Source organism: Trichechus manatus, unplaced genomic scaffold (assembly GCF_000243295.1).
Source record: "Trichechus manatus latirostris isolate Lorelei unplaced genomic scaffold, TriManLat1.0 scaffold00131, whole genome shotgun sequence".
Lineage (NCBI taxonomy): Eukaryota > Metazoa > Chordata > Mammalia > Sirenia > Trichechidae > Trichechus > Trichechus manatus.
The window spans coordinates 752,577-772,593 of NW_004444067.1; the positions used below are offsets into that span (position 1 = coordinate 752,577).

The 20,017-nt window shown below is 44.8% G+C and overlaps 1 protein-coding gene across 1 annotated transcript; it reads right to left on the reverse strand.

Annotated features, from left to right (window-relative positions):
• Positions 1-8,601: 8,601 nt before the first annotated feature.
• Positions 8,602-9,630, reverse strand: HCAR1 (hydroxycarboxylic acid receptor 1). The gene has a single exon (XM_004391326.2). It carries the CDS (start codon positions 9,628-9,630, stop codon positions 8,602-8,604), a length of 1,029 nt encoding a protein of 342 aa, XP_004391383.2.
• Between the last annotated feature and the right edge of the window lie 10,387 nt (positions 9,631-20,017).

The window sequence follows — 20,017 nt, forward strand, 5'->3', positions numbered from 1 at the left end:
TTAACAAACAGAAATTTATTTTCTCACAGTTTAGGAGGCTAGAAGTCCAAATTTAGGGTGCGAGCTCCAGGGGAAGGCTTTCTCTCTGTGTCAGCTCTGGAGGAAGGTCCTTGTCTCTTCTGAGTTTCTGCTCCTGGGAAATCTTCCTGTGGCTTGGCATCTCTCTTCCCTCGTCCATACTTTTTGAATGTTTGTTTAATCTCTTTTATATCTCAAGAGATTGACTCAAGATATGCCCTACACTAATCTCGCCTCATTAACATAACAAAGACAACCCATTCCCAAATGGGATTATAACCATGGGCGTAGAGGTTAGAAATTACAACACATATTTTGAGGGGACACAATTCAATCCATAACAGAGAGAAAAGCTGGGGCCCTGGGTGCTTGTTCCGGCTCTGCCCGCAGTTAGCAATGTAACCTCTTATCCTCTCAGTTCCCTCATGTGGAAGTTGAGGAATTAGGTCATCTTCAAATTTCTTTCGAGCTCTCACATTTTATGATTCTAAACCAAAGTTCACAGCTACTCAGGCAGAATATAAATCCTGGCCTCCCTGGACTCTGGTGCCTGGTATGGAATTTCCAGTCTGCCCATGGCACAGTGGGCATGTTTGGTCTTGCTCATATCCTTCTTTTATGTATATATTTTTTTCTTACTAGTGCATGAGTTGTACAGAAACTTGTCAGCATGAATGATTTCAAAAGCTAAGGCAGTAATTGCAGAAAGTTGGGTGGAATTACACTGAGAATTTATAAGCGTCATAATGAACTCATTATCTTATTATAGCTTGAATGTGGACCATTCAAATGGATTGAACCTTTTTTTTAATTTAAAAATAGTAATGGCCATCATTTATCAACTGCTGGCTGTGTGGCAGACACTGTGCTAAGAGAGTCAAATACATGATCTCATTTAATCCTGTCAGCAACCCTGTGAGTTATGTGCTGTTATTATTATCATCCCCATTTTAAAGATCAGAAGACTGAGGCGTAAAGAGGTTACCTGATTATTTCTTTTCTTAACCAGAGTTACCTGGGATTTCTATTTTAGTTATTTATTGCTGCATGACAAACTGCCCCAAAACTTAGTGACTTAAAACAACAGCTGTTGTATTATCTCTTGCGGTTCTGTGGGTTGACTGGGCTCAGCTGGGAGGTTCTTGTTTGGGGTGTCTCAGGTAGTGCCAGTCAGATGGCAGCTAGGCTAGAGTCATCTGGAGGCTCAACCAGGACACTGGGACACCAGGTCATCTCTCCATCCCCATATAGTTTTGTGCCTCTTCACATGGCATCTCTATGTGGCATCATCATACAGCTTCTTCACATATTTTCTCCACAGGATAGACTGGATTCCTTACATGGCTACTCGGGGCTTCCAAAAGCACACAAGTAGAAACTTCCAGACCTTCTTAGCTCCTGGGCCTGGAAAACCCAGAACATCAACTCCTTCGCTTTCTATGGGTTAAAGTAAGTCACAGGCCAGCCCAGATGCCACTGGGAAGGGACTACAAAATGGCAGGAGTACGAGGAAGAGTGGTTTGTTGGGGGCAATTTTGGGAGAATTGCCACCACAGATTGTAAATGACGTTGAGTTGGGACACTTGACTAGTGGGAAATAAGAGATCCTTGAATCCCTAATGAAGGAGATGTCCTAGTAGAAGCTGGTGGTTAAGGCAGTGGAGAGGAAGCTGGTTATACTTCCTGTCAGGGATATATAAAAAGAAAGGAGAAGAGTATTTCAGGGTCCTGAAATGTAGTATTGAGTTTGATGTAAAAAAATCTAAGTATGACCTAGAATAGCCAAGCAATCTTGAGAAAGAAGAACACAGTTGGAGGACTCACAGTTCCTGACTTAAAAACTTACTACAAAGTTACCGTAATTAAGACATTGTGATACTAGCTAAAGACAGACAATGGAGCAGGATTGAGAGTCTAGAAATTGGTCAACTGATTTTCAACAAGGGTGCGAAGACAATTTAATGGGGAAAGAATATTTTCAATAAATGCTGCTTGAACAGCTGGATAGCCACATGCAAAAGAATGAAAATAGACACCCTTCTTTACAATGTACACCAAAATTAACTCAAAATGGATCAGAGACCCAAATGTAAAACTAAAACTATAAAACTCCTAAAAGAAAATGTAAAAGTAAATCTTTGTGACTTTGGGTTAGGCAAAATCTTCTTAGGTACAACATCAAAAGCACAAGCAACAAAAGAAAAAATAGATGAATTAATGTCATTGAATTGTACACATAAAAAATGGTTGAAATGGCGAATTATTTGTTATATACATTTCACCACAAAAAAAATTTTTTAAAAATGAACTTGATCTCTGTATTCTGATATAGAAAACTATTAATGATAAAAGTACTTTGCAAAACAATATATATAGTATGATCCTGCTTTAGCACAATAAAACAAGACTATTTGTGCACAAGTGTGTACATATCCCAATGTTAAAAGTCGTCACCTCTGGGAAATGACGTTGGGAGGCGTGAAGAAGGCTCTTACTTCTTTACATGTTTGTGCATCCTTTGAATTTTGAACATAAGCATATATGCCTTCCATAATTAAAGAAACTTTTTTTAATTGTGGTAAATATATAGGTAACAAAACATTTGCCATTTCTACACTCTTCACATGTATAGTTCAGAGGCATTAATTACGTTCGATCGTGTTGTTCAGCCATCACCATCAACCATTCCTGAATTTTTCCATCGCCCTTTACAGAAGCTCAGTGTCCCCTCAGCAGTGAGTCCCCTTTATCTCCCTCTCTCACGCCTGCCCGTGGTAACCACCAATAAACTTTGATCTCTATACACTTGCCTTACACATTTCATATAAGTGGGATCATACAATATTTGTCCTTTTGTGACTGACTGGTTTCATTCAGAATGATGTGTTCAAGGTTCGTTCATGTTGTAGCATGCATCACGACTTTTGTTTTTAGGAAAGCAATCTGAGAGGCTAGTCATGAATCTTCTGTATTGCTAAGGGTTGTGAACAGTCTTTCCTCCCCAGCCTACCTCCTCAGTTTACCTCTCCCCGGCTCTGCTCAGACTCCACCTCAGCCAGACTCTTCATTCCAGTCCCCTTAATCTCCCTGCAAACAATTGCTCTTTCACACCTCTGCCTGCTCTGACTCACCTGGTTGGACCCAGCCCTAGTTCATAGTCACTTCCTTTGAGAAGCCTTCCACCATCCCCCAATCCATTGCCCTTCAGTGGATTCCGACTCATAGTGACCCTAGAGGGCAGAGTAGAACTGCCCCGTAGGGTTTCCAAGGCTGTAATCTTTACAGAAGCAGACTGCCACATCTTTCTCCCTCAGAGTAGCTGGTGGGTTTGAACTGCCGACCTTTTGGTTAGTAGCCGAGCGCTTAACCGCTACGCCACTAGGGCTCCTCAGACATGAGTGAGGACCCCACAATTCTCCTGTAGAACCCTGTGTTTCCTATTTCACCACCGTTACCCTGAATTGTAATGTTATATTTTTCATGGTTTCTACAATAGAACTCAGGAAGTCAGGGACTATATTTTTTGTTTGTGTTTTTACTGTGCGTGTGCTGGTGCTTAATAAATTTTCCTCAAAAGAGGAAATGAATGAAGGCATCCTTACAAGGGATAAAATGTTGGTCCCCCCTCCCGCTGTCCCACCGTATCTTTTTGTAGTGTAATACACTGGAAACTGAATGTAGATTAGGCCCGTGTATGAGTCCATCTCTGATGTTTATTCTCCTCCAGCTTAACCTATCATCAATCTATTGAGATTTAAAAAATATGTATGTATAAATATAGGTCTTATTCAGGGCCAGTTTCATGGACAAGCTCAGAAGGGTACCATGCTTAGTTGAATGCTCTGCTATTGCCATCTTGAAAGTCTTAATTTTTGAAAAAGGGACTTGCAATTTCATTTTGCATTGAGCTTGCAAATTACGTAGCTGGCCCTGAGACCATATTTGCTCTCACTGTGATGATGGTGTCTTGAGTTATGTGGTAAACCTTTGTGGATCAGAAGGCAGGGAAGTTGAGACCAGGCATTGCATGTGGCTAAGTCCCTGCCTGGCGGTAGACTCTTTAGCAATCGGCTTAACTCCTCTGTGCCCAGAGTTATAATCCCATCAAAGCGCTCCAGTGACCTCTGACACCTACTGAATCATAGTAGTTTTAATAAAGGGTAAGGAAGCCCATTCTGAGATAGGCCAGAACTTACATTTCTACCACTGTTAGCACCAATGAAAGGCACCTCTTATTTTCCCATACAATCCCTGTAGAATAAATATCAAGTTTATTATTTATATGACTTTCATCTGACTTTTCCTTTCTGAAAGATCCCGAAAAAGAGGAGAAAATTTCTTCTTCTAAATGTATTAGGTTTTCTTATTCCTGGTTGTTTAAACACTTGTCAGCAAAGCTACACTCACCTTCTGTAATGGATTGAATTGTGCCCCCACAAAATACATGTCAACTTTGTTAGGCCATGATTCCCAGTATTGTGTGGTTGTCCTCCATTTTGTGATTTTCCTATGTGTTATAAATCATAATCTCTGTCTGTAGTTAAAGAGGATGAGGGTGGGATGTAAACCCCTTGCTCAGGTCACATCCCTGATTCAATGTAAAGGGAGTTTCCCTGGGGTGTGGCATGCACCACCTTTTAACTAACAAGAGATAAAAGGAAAGGGAAAGGAGCAGAGAGTCGGGGAATCTCATACCACCAAGAAAGAAACACCGGGAGCAGAGAACCCGGGGTTCCTGTGCGGAGAAGCTTCTAGTCCAGGGGAAGATTGATGAGAAGGACCTTCCTCCAAGCCAATAGAGAGAGAAAGCCTTATCCTGGAGCTGACACCCTGAATTTGGACTTGTAGCCTACTAGACTGTGAGAAAATAAATTTCTCTTTGTTAAAGCCATCCATTTATGGTATTTCTGTTAGAGCAGCACTAGATGACTAAGACACCTTCCTTACAATCTCTGAAGAACATGTCATGATAAGATTTCTTTTTTGTCACATTCTGCAAACTTAAAAAAGGAAGCAAATTTAGCTTCCAGACTTTCGGTTTTTGTTTAGCCTTTCTTTCTCTACCTCTGTCTTTCTCTTTCTTGTGTTTGTTCATTCTTTCTTTCTTTTTTCATCTCTTCCTCTTCTTCTCCCTTTCCCCCAGCTCCCACTTTGCTGCTTTTTGTTCGTTATTCCCATTTTCAGTGAGAACCTCTACCCACGTGCCTGCCATGAGCTTCTGGAAATTAATAGACCTTTTCCCCTGGAGTGCAAAATTTTAGTCTTTCCAATATAGAGTCTCACACAGGACACATATTTTCTCTGGGGACCCATCTTTGCTAGGATGAAGCAACAAAGGAAAGCCCAGAAAGAATTATAACTAAGAATAGCTTTAAAAGCAGAAGTGCGGGTTTTCACATATTTCTTTTTCTTTTTTTTATTTTATTGTTGCAGTTAAAGTGAAAGTTTACAGTTCAAGTTAGTCTGTCATACAAAAATTTATACATACATTGTTATGTAACCCTGGTTGCTCTCCCTATACTGTGACAGCACGCTCCTCCTTTCCACCCCTGATTTCCTGCATCCATTCAACCAGCTCCTAACCTCTTCCGTCTCCTCATCTCACCTCTGGACAGAAGCTGCCTATTCAGTCTCATGTATCTACTTCAGCTAAGAAGCACACTCTTCATGAGTATCATTTAATGTCGCCTAGTCCAGTCTAATCTTTATCTGAAGAGCTGGCCTCAGGAATGGTTTTAGTTTTGGGCTAACAGAGAGTCCGGGGGCCATGTCTTCCAGGGTCCCTCCAGTCTCAGTCAAACCATTAAGTCTGGTCTTTTTACTAGAATTTGAGTTCTGTACCCCACCTTTCTCCTGCTCCATCAGGGACTCTCTGTTGTGTTACCTGTCAGGGTTGTCATTGGTGGTAGCCAGGCACCATCTGGTTCTTCTGGTCTCAGGATGATGCAGTCTCTGGTTTATGTGGCCTTTTCTGTCTCTTGGGCTAACACTTTCCTTGTGTCTTTGGTGTTCTTCATTCTCCTTTACTCCCAGTGGGTTGGGACCAATTGATGCATCTTAGGTGGCCCCTGGCTAGCTTTTAAGACCCCAGATGCCACTCACCAAAGTAGGATGCAGAACTTTTTCTTAATAAACTTTGTTATGCCAATTGACCTAGATGTCCCCTGAAACCATGGTCCTCAGACCCCTGCCCCTGCTACTCTGTTCCTTGAGGTGTTTGGTTGTATTCAGGAAACTTCTCAGCTTTGGTTTAGTCCAGTTGTGCTGACTTCCCCTGTAGCGCGTTCTGTCCTTCCCTTCACCTAAGATAATTCTTGTCTACTATCTAGTTGGGTTTTCACATTTTTCTATCAGGAGGATGTATGGTCCTTGACACTGATAACAGTCCTTCCTTTTCTCCTTCCCAGGCAGCTGGGGAGCAGGGGGATTCAGGCGGTGATAATGGGACAGCTACTTGGGGAAGCTCCCAGAGAAACCAATTCTGTGCCTCAGCTGAGTTATGTATAAAATGTGTTAACGTAATAAGTCATATGTATAGAATACTTACTCCAGGCACTTCACTTAATGCTTTACATGTACTATTCATTCATTCATTCATTCAACAAGTATTTATTGAGCACCTACTCTGTGCCAGGCACTATTCTGGGCACTAGGAATATAACAATGAACAAAGTCTCTATACTGTAGGATCATACATTTTTCAAATCCTCCCAACGACCCTTTGGGATTGGCATCATTGTTACCCCTGTTTTACAGACAAAGAAACTGGAGCTAAAAATCACTGGGCTGGGCGGTGCCTCCCGAAAGGACCACATAGGGGCTGACTATAGTGGTATTTGAAGCCAAAGAAGGCTGGCATGGTCTTAAGTGAGGAGACCACAGAGGGGATTTGAGGAAGTATAGATAAAGGAATCTAGAACTATTTTCATCGCTTTGTGGCTTGAAAATGGAGCAAAATTTGACTTGGAATCTTTTCCCTTAGTTCAGGGTTGTTGTTGTTAGTTCCCATTGAGTCGTTTCTGACTCGTGATGACCCCAAGCATGCAGGGTGAAACTGCTCCATACGGTTGTCAAGGCTGTGACCTTTCAGAAGCAGATCTCCAGGTCTGTCTTCCGATGCAACCGTAGGTGGATTTGAACCTCCAACCTTTCAGTTAGCAGCTTAGCGCATTAACCATTTGCACCACTCAGGGATTCCTAATTCAGGGTAGGGACTGTCATTTTGTAGAATCATCTAGTCAATTTGAGGGGGCCCCCGTGTACATATTTGGGAAACTCATGTGCAGAATGGACACTTACCCTTCCCACCCTTTGGTGTTTGCAGGGAGTCTTGCCAGAATAAGAGGAAAGCACTGAAGTTGGCAGAGAACAGGTCTAGAAACTGTATTCCACAAAAGGGTGAAAGTCCTGACCTTCCCTCTTCGCCCCTCCCAAACTTGGAATAACCAAGAGTTGACTAACGGCCCTCCAGGTAAAAGGGACTCTAGCACAGTGCCTGGTACAGAATAAGAACCCAGTGAATAGTTGGGGAATGAATGAATGAATCACTTCCACTCACACTACATAACAAGCAGTCAGGGCAATTACCCCAGACTCAGCATGTCCCAAAGGCCGACAGAGTTCTGTTTTGTTTTTTCCACGCACTCAGCTCACACTGCAAAAATCAGGGCAGGTAAACATATCCCTAAGCACCTTCTCTAAAATGCAAAGACTTGTAGAAAAAATGTGAAGCTGGAAGGAGGTCACAGCGGATTGTGTGTCTGTCATTCTGTCACTGACTCCCTAGGAAGTCAAAACCATTACATGTGCTGGGGGTGCCCCCAAGGAGATGAAAATCATCAGAATCCTCCATCAAAAGGGCCTCACTCGACTGAAATAGTTTAGGTTAACTAATAAACAATGTTTGCCTCAAGCATTATGCTCTTATAAGAGCTAGCTATATGGGATCAAACTGACAACAGCAACTCAAAAGATTAAACAGGAAGCTTAGGGGGCAGTGACTTTATGTTAATGCAGGAGGAACAACTCAGAAAAGGAGGGTGAGAATGGTTGTACAACTTGAGGAATGTAATCAATGGCACTGAACTGTTGAATCTGTGTATGTTTTGCTGTGTATATTCTCAACAACAACAACCAAAAAAGAAGTATTAACTTAGTCTGGTTTGTATTTTCCAAGACAAGTAACATCTAAGGTCTAAGGCTGGGAAATACTGATAAGTCATTAAGCTCGTTACTTCCCCAGGAGAGAGAACATGACCTGTTCCAACACTCGTACCTGTTTACTCAGCTGTTTAAAATTGCACAGGAGTCAAGCAATTCCTGACCCCTGCAACACACACAACCTCCATTACATACACGTACTTCCCCTGACATTGTAATCAGAACATATAAATACAATCCACTCACTCCATTCGGCTGGACCTTCCAAAAAGGTTTAACAATGTGAATTTTGTTTTCCAGAGTGAGGAGTACACAGCTAAGAAAGGGTGGCGTTTTCCATGTCCCCTCCACCCTTTAGCTGGAATTCTTTTTATGTTGCCAATCTGTCTCCTTGATTTGCTTGCTTGTTTGTTTTAATGCCGTTCAACACGCTTGGAGATCCTGCTGGACATTGGGCTGGCTTTGGAAGCTCGTTGCCACGTTGCTGCAGCTCTTATGACAAAGGTTTGAAATGGATATCTCTTCTGGCCTCAGGGTGGTCTTGGAGTGCCCCGGATGCCTGGTTCTCAAACTGCCGATTTTGAGCTTGGTGTAGAACTTGGGGAACGAGGGGCTTGAAAAATAGTACACCAGGGGGTCCAGCATGCTGTTCATGTAGGTGAAGCTGAGGGTAACGTGGAGGGCTACATGGACAGACGGGTCACAGGCGCTAGAGGGCACGGTCCACAGGAAGTACAGCCTGGCCGACACGCTGGGCAGATAGCAGGTGATGAACACAAGAGCCACCACCACGATGAACCGCGTGGTCTTCCTCATCCGTCTGGCCAGCCGCTGCCGCTGCTTCAGGCTCCAAACAATCTTGAAGGAGCAGAAGAGGATGATGCCGAGGGGCAGAAAGAACTCCAGCTGGAACATGATGTCGTGCCAGCCGTTGGCCGACTCCATAATGAAGCTTTCACAAGAGATGACCTTCTCTTGCATACATAGGTGGTTCTCCGTCAGAAGGTACAGAGTCCCCAGGATGACCATGACCCAAAGGGCACAGACGAGGCCCACCGCCACCCGGTTGGAGACGGTGTTCACCATATGGTGGGGGTGGACCACTTTGAAATACCTGTCCACGGCCACTACGGTGAGGAAGACGATGCTCCCAGCCCTGTTCATGGCCAACATGAAGAGCACCACCCGGCAGGGGATGTCCTCAAAGGCCCAGCGTCTGTGTCGGAGGTAGTAGTCTGTTCGAAAGGGCAGGCAGATCATGAGGAGAAAGTCAGCTACGGCCAAGTTGAACAGGTAAATGGTGCTGGGCTTCCAGGTCTTCATGTGAAAGCAGAAGCCACACAGGGCAATGCCGTTACCCAGGGCACCCAGTACGAAGGCCAGGATGAGCAGCGGGGGCATCACCTGGGAGATGGGGTCCCCCTCAATGAGGCAGCATGACCTGTTGTCCATGGTGGATTGAGAGCCAGCACACCGTGTCCAGGGCAGTTCCCAGAGCCCCCACAAAGGCGCAGTTGCTTTTCTGAACACTACCACTCACCCAGCCGCTGTGTCTCCAGCTCCATCGCCCCGGGATGCAGGCACGGTGCTCAGGGTAGACCTGCTCCTGCACGGAGGACAGAAACCTCAGCCAGGGAATGACAGAGTCACTGAAGTCCTTTCTCTGGAACCTGGATCACTGACTGGCTGACTGGGCAAGAGGCAAAGCACATAGCGTGGCCAGGACCCAAAATGCATGCAGTTTCGCCCAAGAGGTCACTTCTGGGAAGCGGGTGTGTGTGTGCATGTGTGTGTGTGAATTTCATGCTGCAAGGAGTTGTTGGGTCCAACCACGGAATACTTTTCCTTCCCAGTTTCACGCTTTCTCCGCAGGCTCGCTCTGGGCTGGAGAGTTTTGCAAAGCTGCCCAGAAGGCACAGAAAGAGCTTGTTTATCATCCCTCCTAGTGGAGAAATACAAACATTTCCTGGAGTCGTTCTGGACCCCTGCCTTCACCGCCAGTTCCTTCCCCTAACCTTTGCCTGACTGCGCGGTCCTGTCCCCAGCCCCATGAGGCCCTCCCAGGCAGTGCCAGAGACTGACGGGACACAGTCTTCAAGCCATTTCCTGTGCCCACACCTAAAAATAAAGCTCCCCAAAAGCACTCGGAAGGGGCTGGCGAGAAAGAATGTTCTAAAAACGGCCCTTGTTGGGTGTAGAGAAAGGCTTTGAAGTGAGTTACCTTCCCTGCCTTCACCCCCTCCTCCCTACCTTCATCCCCTCCTCCCTGCCTTCGTCCCCTCCTCCCTGCCTTCACCCCCTCCTCCCTGCCTTGATCCCCTCCTCCCTGCCTTCGTCCCCTCCTCCCTGCCTTCATCCCCTCCTCCCTGCCTTGGTCCCCTCCTCCCTGCCTTCATCCCCTCCTCCCTGCCTTCGTCCCCTCCTCCCTGCCTTCACCCCCTCCTCCCTACCTTCATCCCCTCCTCCCTGCCTTGATCCCCTCCTCCCTGCCTTCGTCCCTTCCTCCCTGCCTTCGTCCCCTCCTCCCTGCCTTCGTTCCCTCCTCCCTGCCTTCGTCCCCTTCTCCCTGTCCTTCATCCCCTCCTCCCTGCCCTTCACATCCTCCCGGGGATCCCGTGGACCTCAAGTGACCAGTTGCACAAGCATCGAGAGCATGAAATAACTCTGAAGCTCACGTCTCAGGTGTCTGTCTCCACGGAATGGCCTCTGCTAGGATGCAGAGCCTGGTATGTTTGCAGACGTGAGCTTGGCTCTGAATTCCCCACTTGCTCCTCCGAAGAGCCCAACACCATGACATATACTTTACATTTTTAATTCTGTGCTGACCCTATATGTGTGAGGGGGGTGGGTGGGGAGGGATGAGGATTGGGACACTTGGTCCAGGAGTCTGTCTCTGAAACAATTAGGGATAACATTCGGCTGAGGATCCCTAGAGGCGCAATGATTAAGAACTCGGCTGTTAACTGAAAGTTCAGAGGTTCACACCCATCAGCAGCTCCATGGGAGAAAGACCTGGCAATCTACTTTTGTAAAAATTACAGCCTAGGAAACCCTATGAGGCAGTTCTACTCTGTCACATGGGGTCACTATGAGTTGGCATTGACTGAATGGTACACAACAAAATTAGGCTGGAGTCTTTGCTGTAATGTCCTGTCCTTTGACTTTAGGGATTATCTGCCTGCCCTGTGTCTCCCAGTTCCCACTTCAGGAAAGGGGCTGGGGTGCACTGAAAGAATGCCTGTCCCTAGCCTAAACCAGCAAAACCCAACCCCATTGCTGTCAAGTTGATTCCGACTCGTAGTGACCCTATAGGACAGAGTAGAACCGCTCCTTAGGGTTTCCAAGGAGCGGCTGGTGGATTCAAACCGCTGACCTTTTGGTTAGCAGCCGAGCTCTTAACCACTGCGCCACCAGGGCTCCTTTCTAAACACAGTGCAGGCCAAATCAAACTTGTTTTCCAATCACGTATAGCCCGTAGGGAGCTGGGGAAGGTTTTTAAAGTGAAAGAGGAATACGATCATATCTGTTCTTTAGAAAAACTGCAGTGTCTTGTGGGAGCTGAGTTACCGGGAAATGGCAAGAGGAAGAGAAACCAGTTAGGAAACTGTTCCGACGATACAGGTGGGAGGTGACGGCGGCAGTGCCAAGGCAGAGGCTCTGGGGAATGTTGTCGGACTGATTTGGAGTCCAGCATTCAGTGGGAAGAAAAATGTTTCCGTTTTGAAAAAGGGTTCGAGCTTCTGAATTTAGCCTTAATCGGCTGCCAGGCTAGGAACCGGGGCTATGGTGACGCAGTGGTTAAGAGCCTGGCAAAGGGTTTGGGTTTGGTGTTTGAAAAACCTAGCACTGTGCTCTAAAAACCTGGATTTTTTTCTTCTCTTGGAAAACTGGGAGATCTGGCCACACTGGGCCAACATTCTCACATGGAGGCTGAGAGCAGCTGCCGCCTTCAGACAGGGCATGAGCTCTGCGGTTTGCTGCAGACTCCACCACTCCTTAATATCTTACACCTGGTCTGCTTCACTCATTTACATGCCTGATCTCTGTGGGTTTTTGAGCGTGTCACCTCTGCTCTAGGTTAAAAGTCGTATTCCTTGGATTGGTATACACGGGCCCCTCACAGGTTGTTCCCAACCTGCATTTCCAGTATCATTCTCCTGCCACTTTGCTCCTTACGCCCTAATTGTTAGTCTGATTACGTCTAATAAATGTGTTCATCAAACCCTCACATCTAGCTCCCTGACTGATCCAGGTGGTTCTTGCAGACGAGGTCATGTCTTTGCAGGAGGGACATAGAAGAAGGATCTGGGTGATTAACGCCTGCATTTCATGAGAGCTTGTAGGAGCCACCTTCATTCCCTGGGCCTTTGTGATGGTATGAGAAGGTATTAACTAACAGGGGGATCCACTGTAGGCTGTGAACGCCCCAAGACAAGGCTGGGTGAGTAACCCTGAGTACCTTCATACAGTTAGATTTTCCCACAAGTGGCAAATATTCTTCACTCTGTGTTATCAGGCACTGTCTGGATTCATGTAAGAACAAGCGCTTCCCTTTGCCCGCATGACTAACACCTGCCTTTCTACTCCACCTCTTGTCTTGTCGTTTGTCTTTTCAACTGTAGAATTAGCCCAAAGTCAGAGGCTTAAGGAAGAAGAGATAGGTTTCTCTTTCTCTGAATGTCTACTGGTTTCTCATGCAGAATCTGATCTTATTCTACCCCAGGGGCTTACAGAAGATGGTGTCCCTCTTGTTGAATTACATGCCCCATCTCATGCCTCATACCCTATTCCTTTGTGCCTCAAATTAAAATCCACCCAGAACATTCTGTCATTGTTGTTTTGTTGTTAGCTGCCATTGGCTTCCCCCAAATGATGGCAACCCCTTATACAATGGAACAAAACACCATCCCCATGACGGGTTGTGGATCAGACTGCTGTGATCCCTAGGATTTCCACTGGCTGATTTTTGGAAGTTTTAGTCACCAGGCCTTTCTTCCTAGTCTCTCTCAGTTTGGAAGCTCCACTGAAACCTGCTACAGCCGCTGAAATGAATGATGCAAGGCTGTATGTATTGGCATGGAAGTGTTCTGTGACATAGTGTTGGGTAATCAAGCAATTTGCAAAGCAGTTTATGTTGTACAATCCCATTTCTGTAAAGTCATACACATAATGTACATACGTTTATATAAATAGAATGAGATCTGGAAGCACGCTGGCCCAAACGTTGATGACAACTGTCTCTGGGGTGGTCGGATGTTGAGGGAGTTTTAATTTTGTTTTTGTATCTTTCTATACTATTTGAATTTTTGGTAAAAAAAAGCATGTGGTGTTCTTGTGAACTGAAAAGATAAAAATAGATAAATACAAATGGGAAAAAAAATCGACTTGGACTGTGTCTTCTCTCAACATTTCCATCTTGTGGTGAATCTGTGTCCTCTCATTCTTTCTTGTGACTCTGTTGCCTCAAAATATTTTAGCTCCTCTGTACTGGGTTGAATAATGTCCCCCCAAAATTTATGCCCACCCAGAACCTGTGAATGTGGCCTTATTTGGAAATAGAGTCTTTGCAGATGTGGTCAGGTTCAGATGAGATCATAGTAGATTAGACAAAAAACCAAAAACATCAAACCTGCTGCCGTCAAGTTGATTCTGACTCATGGTGACCCCATGTGTTACAGAGTAGAACTAAGCTTCATAGGGTTTCCTTGGTTGTAATCTTTACAGAAACATGTCACCAGGCCTTTCTTCTGCAGTGCCACTAGGAGATTTGGAAGTGCCAACCTCTAAGTTAGTAATAGAGTATAAACTGTTTGCGCCACTCAGGGTCCTTACTAGATTACGGTGGACCCTAAATCTAATATGACTAATGTCCTTATAAGAAAAGGAAAATTTGGACACAGAAACACAGACACATGGTGGAGAGAAGGCCACGTGAAGACAGAGGCAGAGACTGGACTGATGCATCTACAAGCCAAGGACCGCCAAGGGTTGCTGACAACCACCAGAAGCTGGGAGAGGCAAGGAAAGATTCTTCCCTAGGGCCTTCACGGGGAATATGACACCTTGATTTCATTCATCTGGCCTCCAGAACTGGGAGAGAGTAAATTTCTGTTGTTTCAAGCCACTCAGTATGTGGTAACTTGTTATAGCAGCTCTAGGGAACTAATACATACTCCTAGTTACTAAAGGCCTTTGACTATCCTCCACCTACCTCCTCTGGGGAAAGCAAATCCTTCCAGAATAGAGATGGATCAAAAGATGATTTGGCGTCAATCTTCTACCCAAACAGCCTAGCAGATCCTTAGTAGAATGTCTTAGTTACCCAGTGCTCCCATAACAAAAAAATACCCCAAGTGAGTGGCTTTAAAGAACAGAAATTTATTTTCTTACAGTTCTGCTAAAGGTCCAAATTGGGGTCTCGGCTGTGTCACTTCCTCTGTGGGGCTTTCCCCTAGCTTCTGGTGACTGTTGACAATCCTTGGTATTCTTTTGTAGGTGGGTCCTCTCATGGTGTCTGTTTTCACCCTGTGTGTCTCTGTGTCTATTCAGCTCTCTTTATACGACGTACTGAGAAGTGATTAGGTTTAGGACCCACACTACCCTAGCATGACCTCATTAACATAACAAAAGAAAACCCCTATTTCCAAATAGGGTCATATTTACAGGTACAGGGGTTAGGATTTCCACATTTCTTTTGAGGGGACACAATTCAATCCATAACGGACAGGAATGGAGCCTGGCATTTAGATATCCTAGATGAGCACCTTGCTACTCCAAGTGTGGGCCACATAGCAGCAGCCTCAGCACTGCCTGGGCTCATGTTAGAAATGCAGAGTCTCGGCCCCAGCCCAGACCCACTGAACAGAATCTGCATTTTAGCAAGCTCCCCGGGTGGTTCCTGCACTCATTAAAGCTTGAGAAGCACCGTCTTACAGTGTCTTGCACCTAGTATATAGAAACTGATAGACTGTCAAAGTGAATTAGATTAGTTTTGATTAAAAACATGCAGTCATTCATACATTTTGAGATTAGTTTGTAGCTGTTTCCTCCTCCACAAATGAGCCTGGATATGCCGAGCTGAAACAGCCCAATTAGCATCATCGGCCTTTAAGAAAAAGAGCTGAGGAGAGGTAAAAAATGTAACCCAGATTTTGTTACTGGTCTTCTTACGTTTTACTCCTACCTACTAATTACAGTGCCTGTTGCAAAACTGAGGCTTTAAAAGTGTTTATTGAATGAAGCTTTGAGATGGTTTTGTTAGGTGCCTCACAAAAAAAAAAAAAAAAGAAACCAAACTCATTGCCGTGGAGTCAATTCTGACTCATAGGGACCCTATAGGACAGAGTAGAACTGCCCCATAGGGCTTCCAAGGCTGTAATCTTTATGGAAGCAGCCTGCCACATCGTTCTTCTGCAGAGTGGCTGGTAGGTTCAAACTGCTGATGTTTCTTTCGGTTAGCAGTCGAGTGCTTAACCACTGCGCAACCAGGGCTCCTTTAGGTGTCTCTGGATGCTCAAAAAATGGAGAAGACTGTACCTGCCAATGGGAGGTGAGTGTTTAGTATGGGAGATAAGACAAATACATAAATAACAATAAAGAAAAGCAAATAGAATGCGTGGTTTAAGGCAACATTTTCTTAAATGTGGTAGGCACAGATGACATGTGAGATTATTTTAGGTGATACAGAATAATATATATATATTTTATTTCATAGCTATCACTTTATTTTAATCAGGGCTTTGAATCGGTTCTTCCTGGATCACTCATGGCGGAGGAGACGACTTCAGAACAGACTTGAATTTTTAAAATTTGGGTGACCTGGAACCATAACTGGAACAGGGTTGAAGCCCTGCTGGAAATTTAATCTCCCTCTTAGAAAACAAGGGCAGTGTGCGTGTTGCATAGCAACCAAATCTCCTCCCCATAGGATTCTGTGCAGAGTTGGAGGCAGTGGTAGCCAACTCAAAGATGGTGGCTGACCGTACCTCTTTGTTTTTTTGCCTCTCTATATTTTTTATTGTACTTCAGATGAAGGTTTACAGAGCAAATTAGTTTCTCATTAAACAATTAATACACATATTGTTTTGTGACATTGATTGCCAACTTCACAACATGTCAACACTCTCCCCTTCTTGACCTTGGGTTTCCCATTAGCAGCTTTCCTGTTTCCTCCTGCCATCTCGTCCTCGCCCCTGGGCTGGTGTGCCCATTTAGTCTCATTTTGTTTTGTGGACCGGTCTACTCTTTGACTGAAGGGTGAACCACAGGAGTGACTTCAGTACTGAGCTAAAAGGATGTCCAGGGGCCATACTCTTGGAGTTTCTCCAGTCTCTGTCAGACCAGTAAGTCTGCTCTTTTTTTGTGAGTTAGAATTTTGTTCTACATTTTTTTCCAGCTCTGTCTGGGGCCCTCTATTGTGATCCCTGTCAGAGCAGTCAATGGTGGTAGCTGGGCACCAACTAGTTGTGCTAGACTCAGTCTGGTGGAAGCTGTGGTAGTTGTGAGCCATTAGTTCTTTGGACTAATCTTTCCCTTGTGTCTTTGGTTTTCTTCATTCTCCCTTGCTCCAGACAGGGTGAGACCAGTGGAGTATCTCAGATGGCCAATCACAAGGTTTTAAGACCCCAGATGCTACTCACCAAGGTAGGAAGTACAACATTTTCATTATAAACTATGTTATGCCAATTGGACTAGATGTTCCCCGAGACCATGGTCCCCAGCCCTCAGCCCAGCAATTCGGTCCCTCAGGTGACTGTACCACTTCGAATGTGAGTAGCTCTCCTCAGTCCTGGCAATAATCCAGTCTCACGCGTCATGCTTCTGAAAGGGCTCGCAACACCTCTTCTGAGTTTCCCATTCCAGGGCTTTGACTCATAATTTTTCCCATTCCAGTTATCGTTCCAAATCAAACCAAACTTGTTGCTGTTGAGTCGATTCCGACTCATAGTGACCCTATAGTTGTAGTTCCAGATCACCCAAATTGTAAGAATTCGGGTCTCTTCTGGCTGTGCTTCATCAGCCATGACTGAACCAGTTCGAAGCCCTAATTTTAATGGAGTCCCTGGGTGGTGCAAATGGTTAACTCACTCATCTGCTAACCCAAAGTTTGGATGTTCGAGTCCACCCAGAGGCACCTCAGAAGAAAGACCTGGTGATCTACTTCCAAAAAAATCAGCCACTGAAAACCCTATGGAGCACAGTTCTACTGTGACACACGTGGGGTTGCCATGAGTTGAACTCAACTCAATGGCAACTGTTTGTTTTTATTTTAATATGTGTTTGAAAAGTATACAACTGGTACCTTGAAGCCACGATTACAGGAAGGCTTTGTGAATGAGGGGAATGGGGGAGAATTGTTCAGATTTTTAAGGGTGGAAATAGGAGGAACAGGCATTCCAAAAAAAATGAAAAGCCTGGAAGAGGTAAGGCCAGCGGGCATTTGAGGAGTATCCGGGGAGTCTGAAATTTGGAGTCCTCATGTAGAGGGACCGTAAGGAGTAAAGCTGGCAACATTGTGTGGGGCTGTTTTGCAGGAGCCCATGAGCTCAGTGGCAGAGGGGAGCCATTTTTGAGAGAGTGGTGTTGCAAATGATAAGCGGAATACTCAAGAGAAAAAAAAAGCGAAATAACGGCTTTTCTTTTGCTCCCCCCTTCTGCATTTTTCTGAAGCCACAGTACTGCCCATTTTAGCTGCCTGGAAATTCTGCAGGGTCAGAGGCCATGTGTGTGGTTTTCTCTTTTTAGTCTTTTTGGCGGTGAGCCACAGTGGTGACACACCATTGAGGAATGAAGCACTTTCCCTTACATGAACCCTAAAACCCATTCAGTCAAATTGATTCCGACTCACAGCGACCCAATAGGACAGAGCAGAACTGCACCATAGGGTTTCCAAGGCTGATACTTCTATGGAAGCAGACGTCTTTCACCCGTAGAGTGGCTAGTGGGTTCGAACCACCAACCTTTTGGTTAGCAGCTGAGCACTTAACCACTATGTCACCAATGCTAAAGAAAAAAAAATTTCATCCTCTCTCTCTGTGTCTGCATCAAATGGAACTGTTAGCTGATCATTCTGTTCCCTGACTGATGCTATCCACCCATAAAGCTCACACTAGAAGCTAAGTTCCCTCTTCAGCCTCACTTACTACATCCAAATACTCCCCAGTCTCTTGCTTATGTGCCCTAAATATCTCTCCACCCACATTGCTACTGCTTTGGCCTGTCCGAGGTTCTGGAGGACTGCAGCCACCTCCTGATGGGTCCCCTAGTGCCTGTCTTGCTCCTCCTTCAATTTATTCTCCACCGGGCAGCTTGTACATATTTTCCATAATAAAAAGCTACAGCAAATTGAACCCCTTCTGGAGCAAGGGAGAATGAAGAAAACAAAAGACGCAAGGGAAAGATTAGTCCGAAGGGTTAATGGACCACAACTACCACAGCTTCCACCAGACTGAGTCCAGCACTACTAGATGGTGCCCGGTTACCACCACCGACTGCTCTGACAGGGATCACAACAGAGGGTCCTGGACAGAGCCGGAGATAAGTGTAGAACAAAATTCTAACTCACAAAAAAAGACCAGACTTACTGGCCTGACAGAGACTGGAGAAGCCCCAAGAGTATAGTCCCCGGACACCCTTTTAGCTCAGTAACGAAGTCACACCTGAGGTTCACCCTTCAGTCAAAGATTGGACAGGCCCATAAACCAAAATGAGACTAAATGGGCACACCAGCCCAGGGACAAGGACGAGAAGGCAGGAGGAGACAGGAAAGCTGGTAGTAGGGAACCCAAGGTTGAGAAGGGGAGAGTGTTGACATGTTCTGGTGTTGGAACCAATGTCACAAAACAATATGTGTACTAAGTATTTAATGAGAAACTAACTTGCTCTGCAAACCTTCATCTAAAGTGCAATTTAAAAAAAAGAGAGAGAGAATTAAAAGAAACTTCAATGTTTACCAGTGGGGAATGAGATAAGTAAATTATGGTGGCTCCATTCAATAAAGTACTATATACTGTTGAAAAGAATAATAGCATTCACTTGTGTAACACTCCTTTTGGGCCAGGTCTTGTTCTGAGCATCTCTACTGTCTATATAGAATGAGACTGAGTTATAAGTACTGACCCAGAAAGATGCCCAAGATATATTGTTGTGAAAAAAAAACAAAATGCATTCCAGTTTGTGTAGCAAAATCCCATTTTTGTAAATTAAAAAGTAATATATGCATTACTAATTTTGGAAAATAAGAATATGTCTTCTGGAGTTAGGCTGCCGTGATTAAAGTTAGTTTGCCCATTATTGGCTGTGAGATAGTAGGCAAGCTGTTTTACCTCTTAGGGCTCTGTTTCCTCATGTGTAAAATGGAAATGATAATAACATCCACATCATTTAGGCAATCTAATGTGAAAGCAAAATGAGTTCATCTCTGTAAAATGCTTAAAACAATGTACAACATGTGTTTTTGTTGTCATCCAGTGGGCTCTGACTCATGGTGACTTTATGTATAGCAGAAGGAAACATTGCCGGGTCCTGCACCATCTTCATGATCTTTGGTGTCTTTGAGCCCATTGTTGTGGCTATTGTATCAATCCCTCTCATTAAGGGTTTCCCTTGTTTCTGCCGACCCTCTACTTTACCAAACCTGATGTCTCTTTCTAGTGATTGATCTTTCCTGATGACATGCATAGAGTTGTTTTCGTTGAGTGCCATCGATTCCAACTCAGAGCCCCCTCATGTGACAGAGTAGAACTGCCCCATAGTGCTGATGCTATGTAAGTTCTAGCTAATATTACTGTTGTTATGCTGATTGTGTGCACCAAACTATTGATAGTACCCTGGGGAGGAG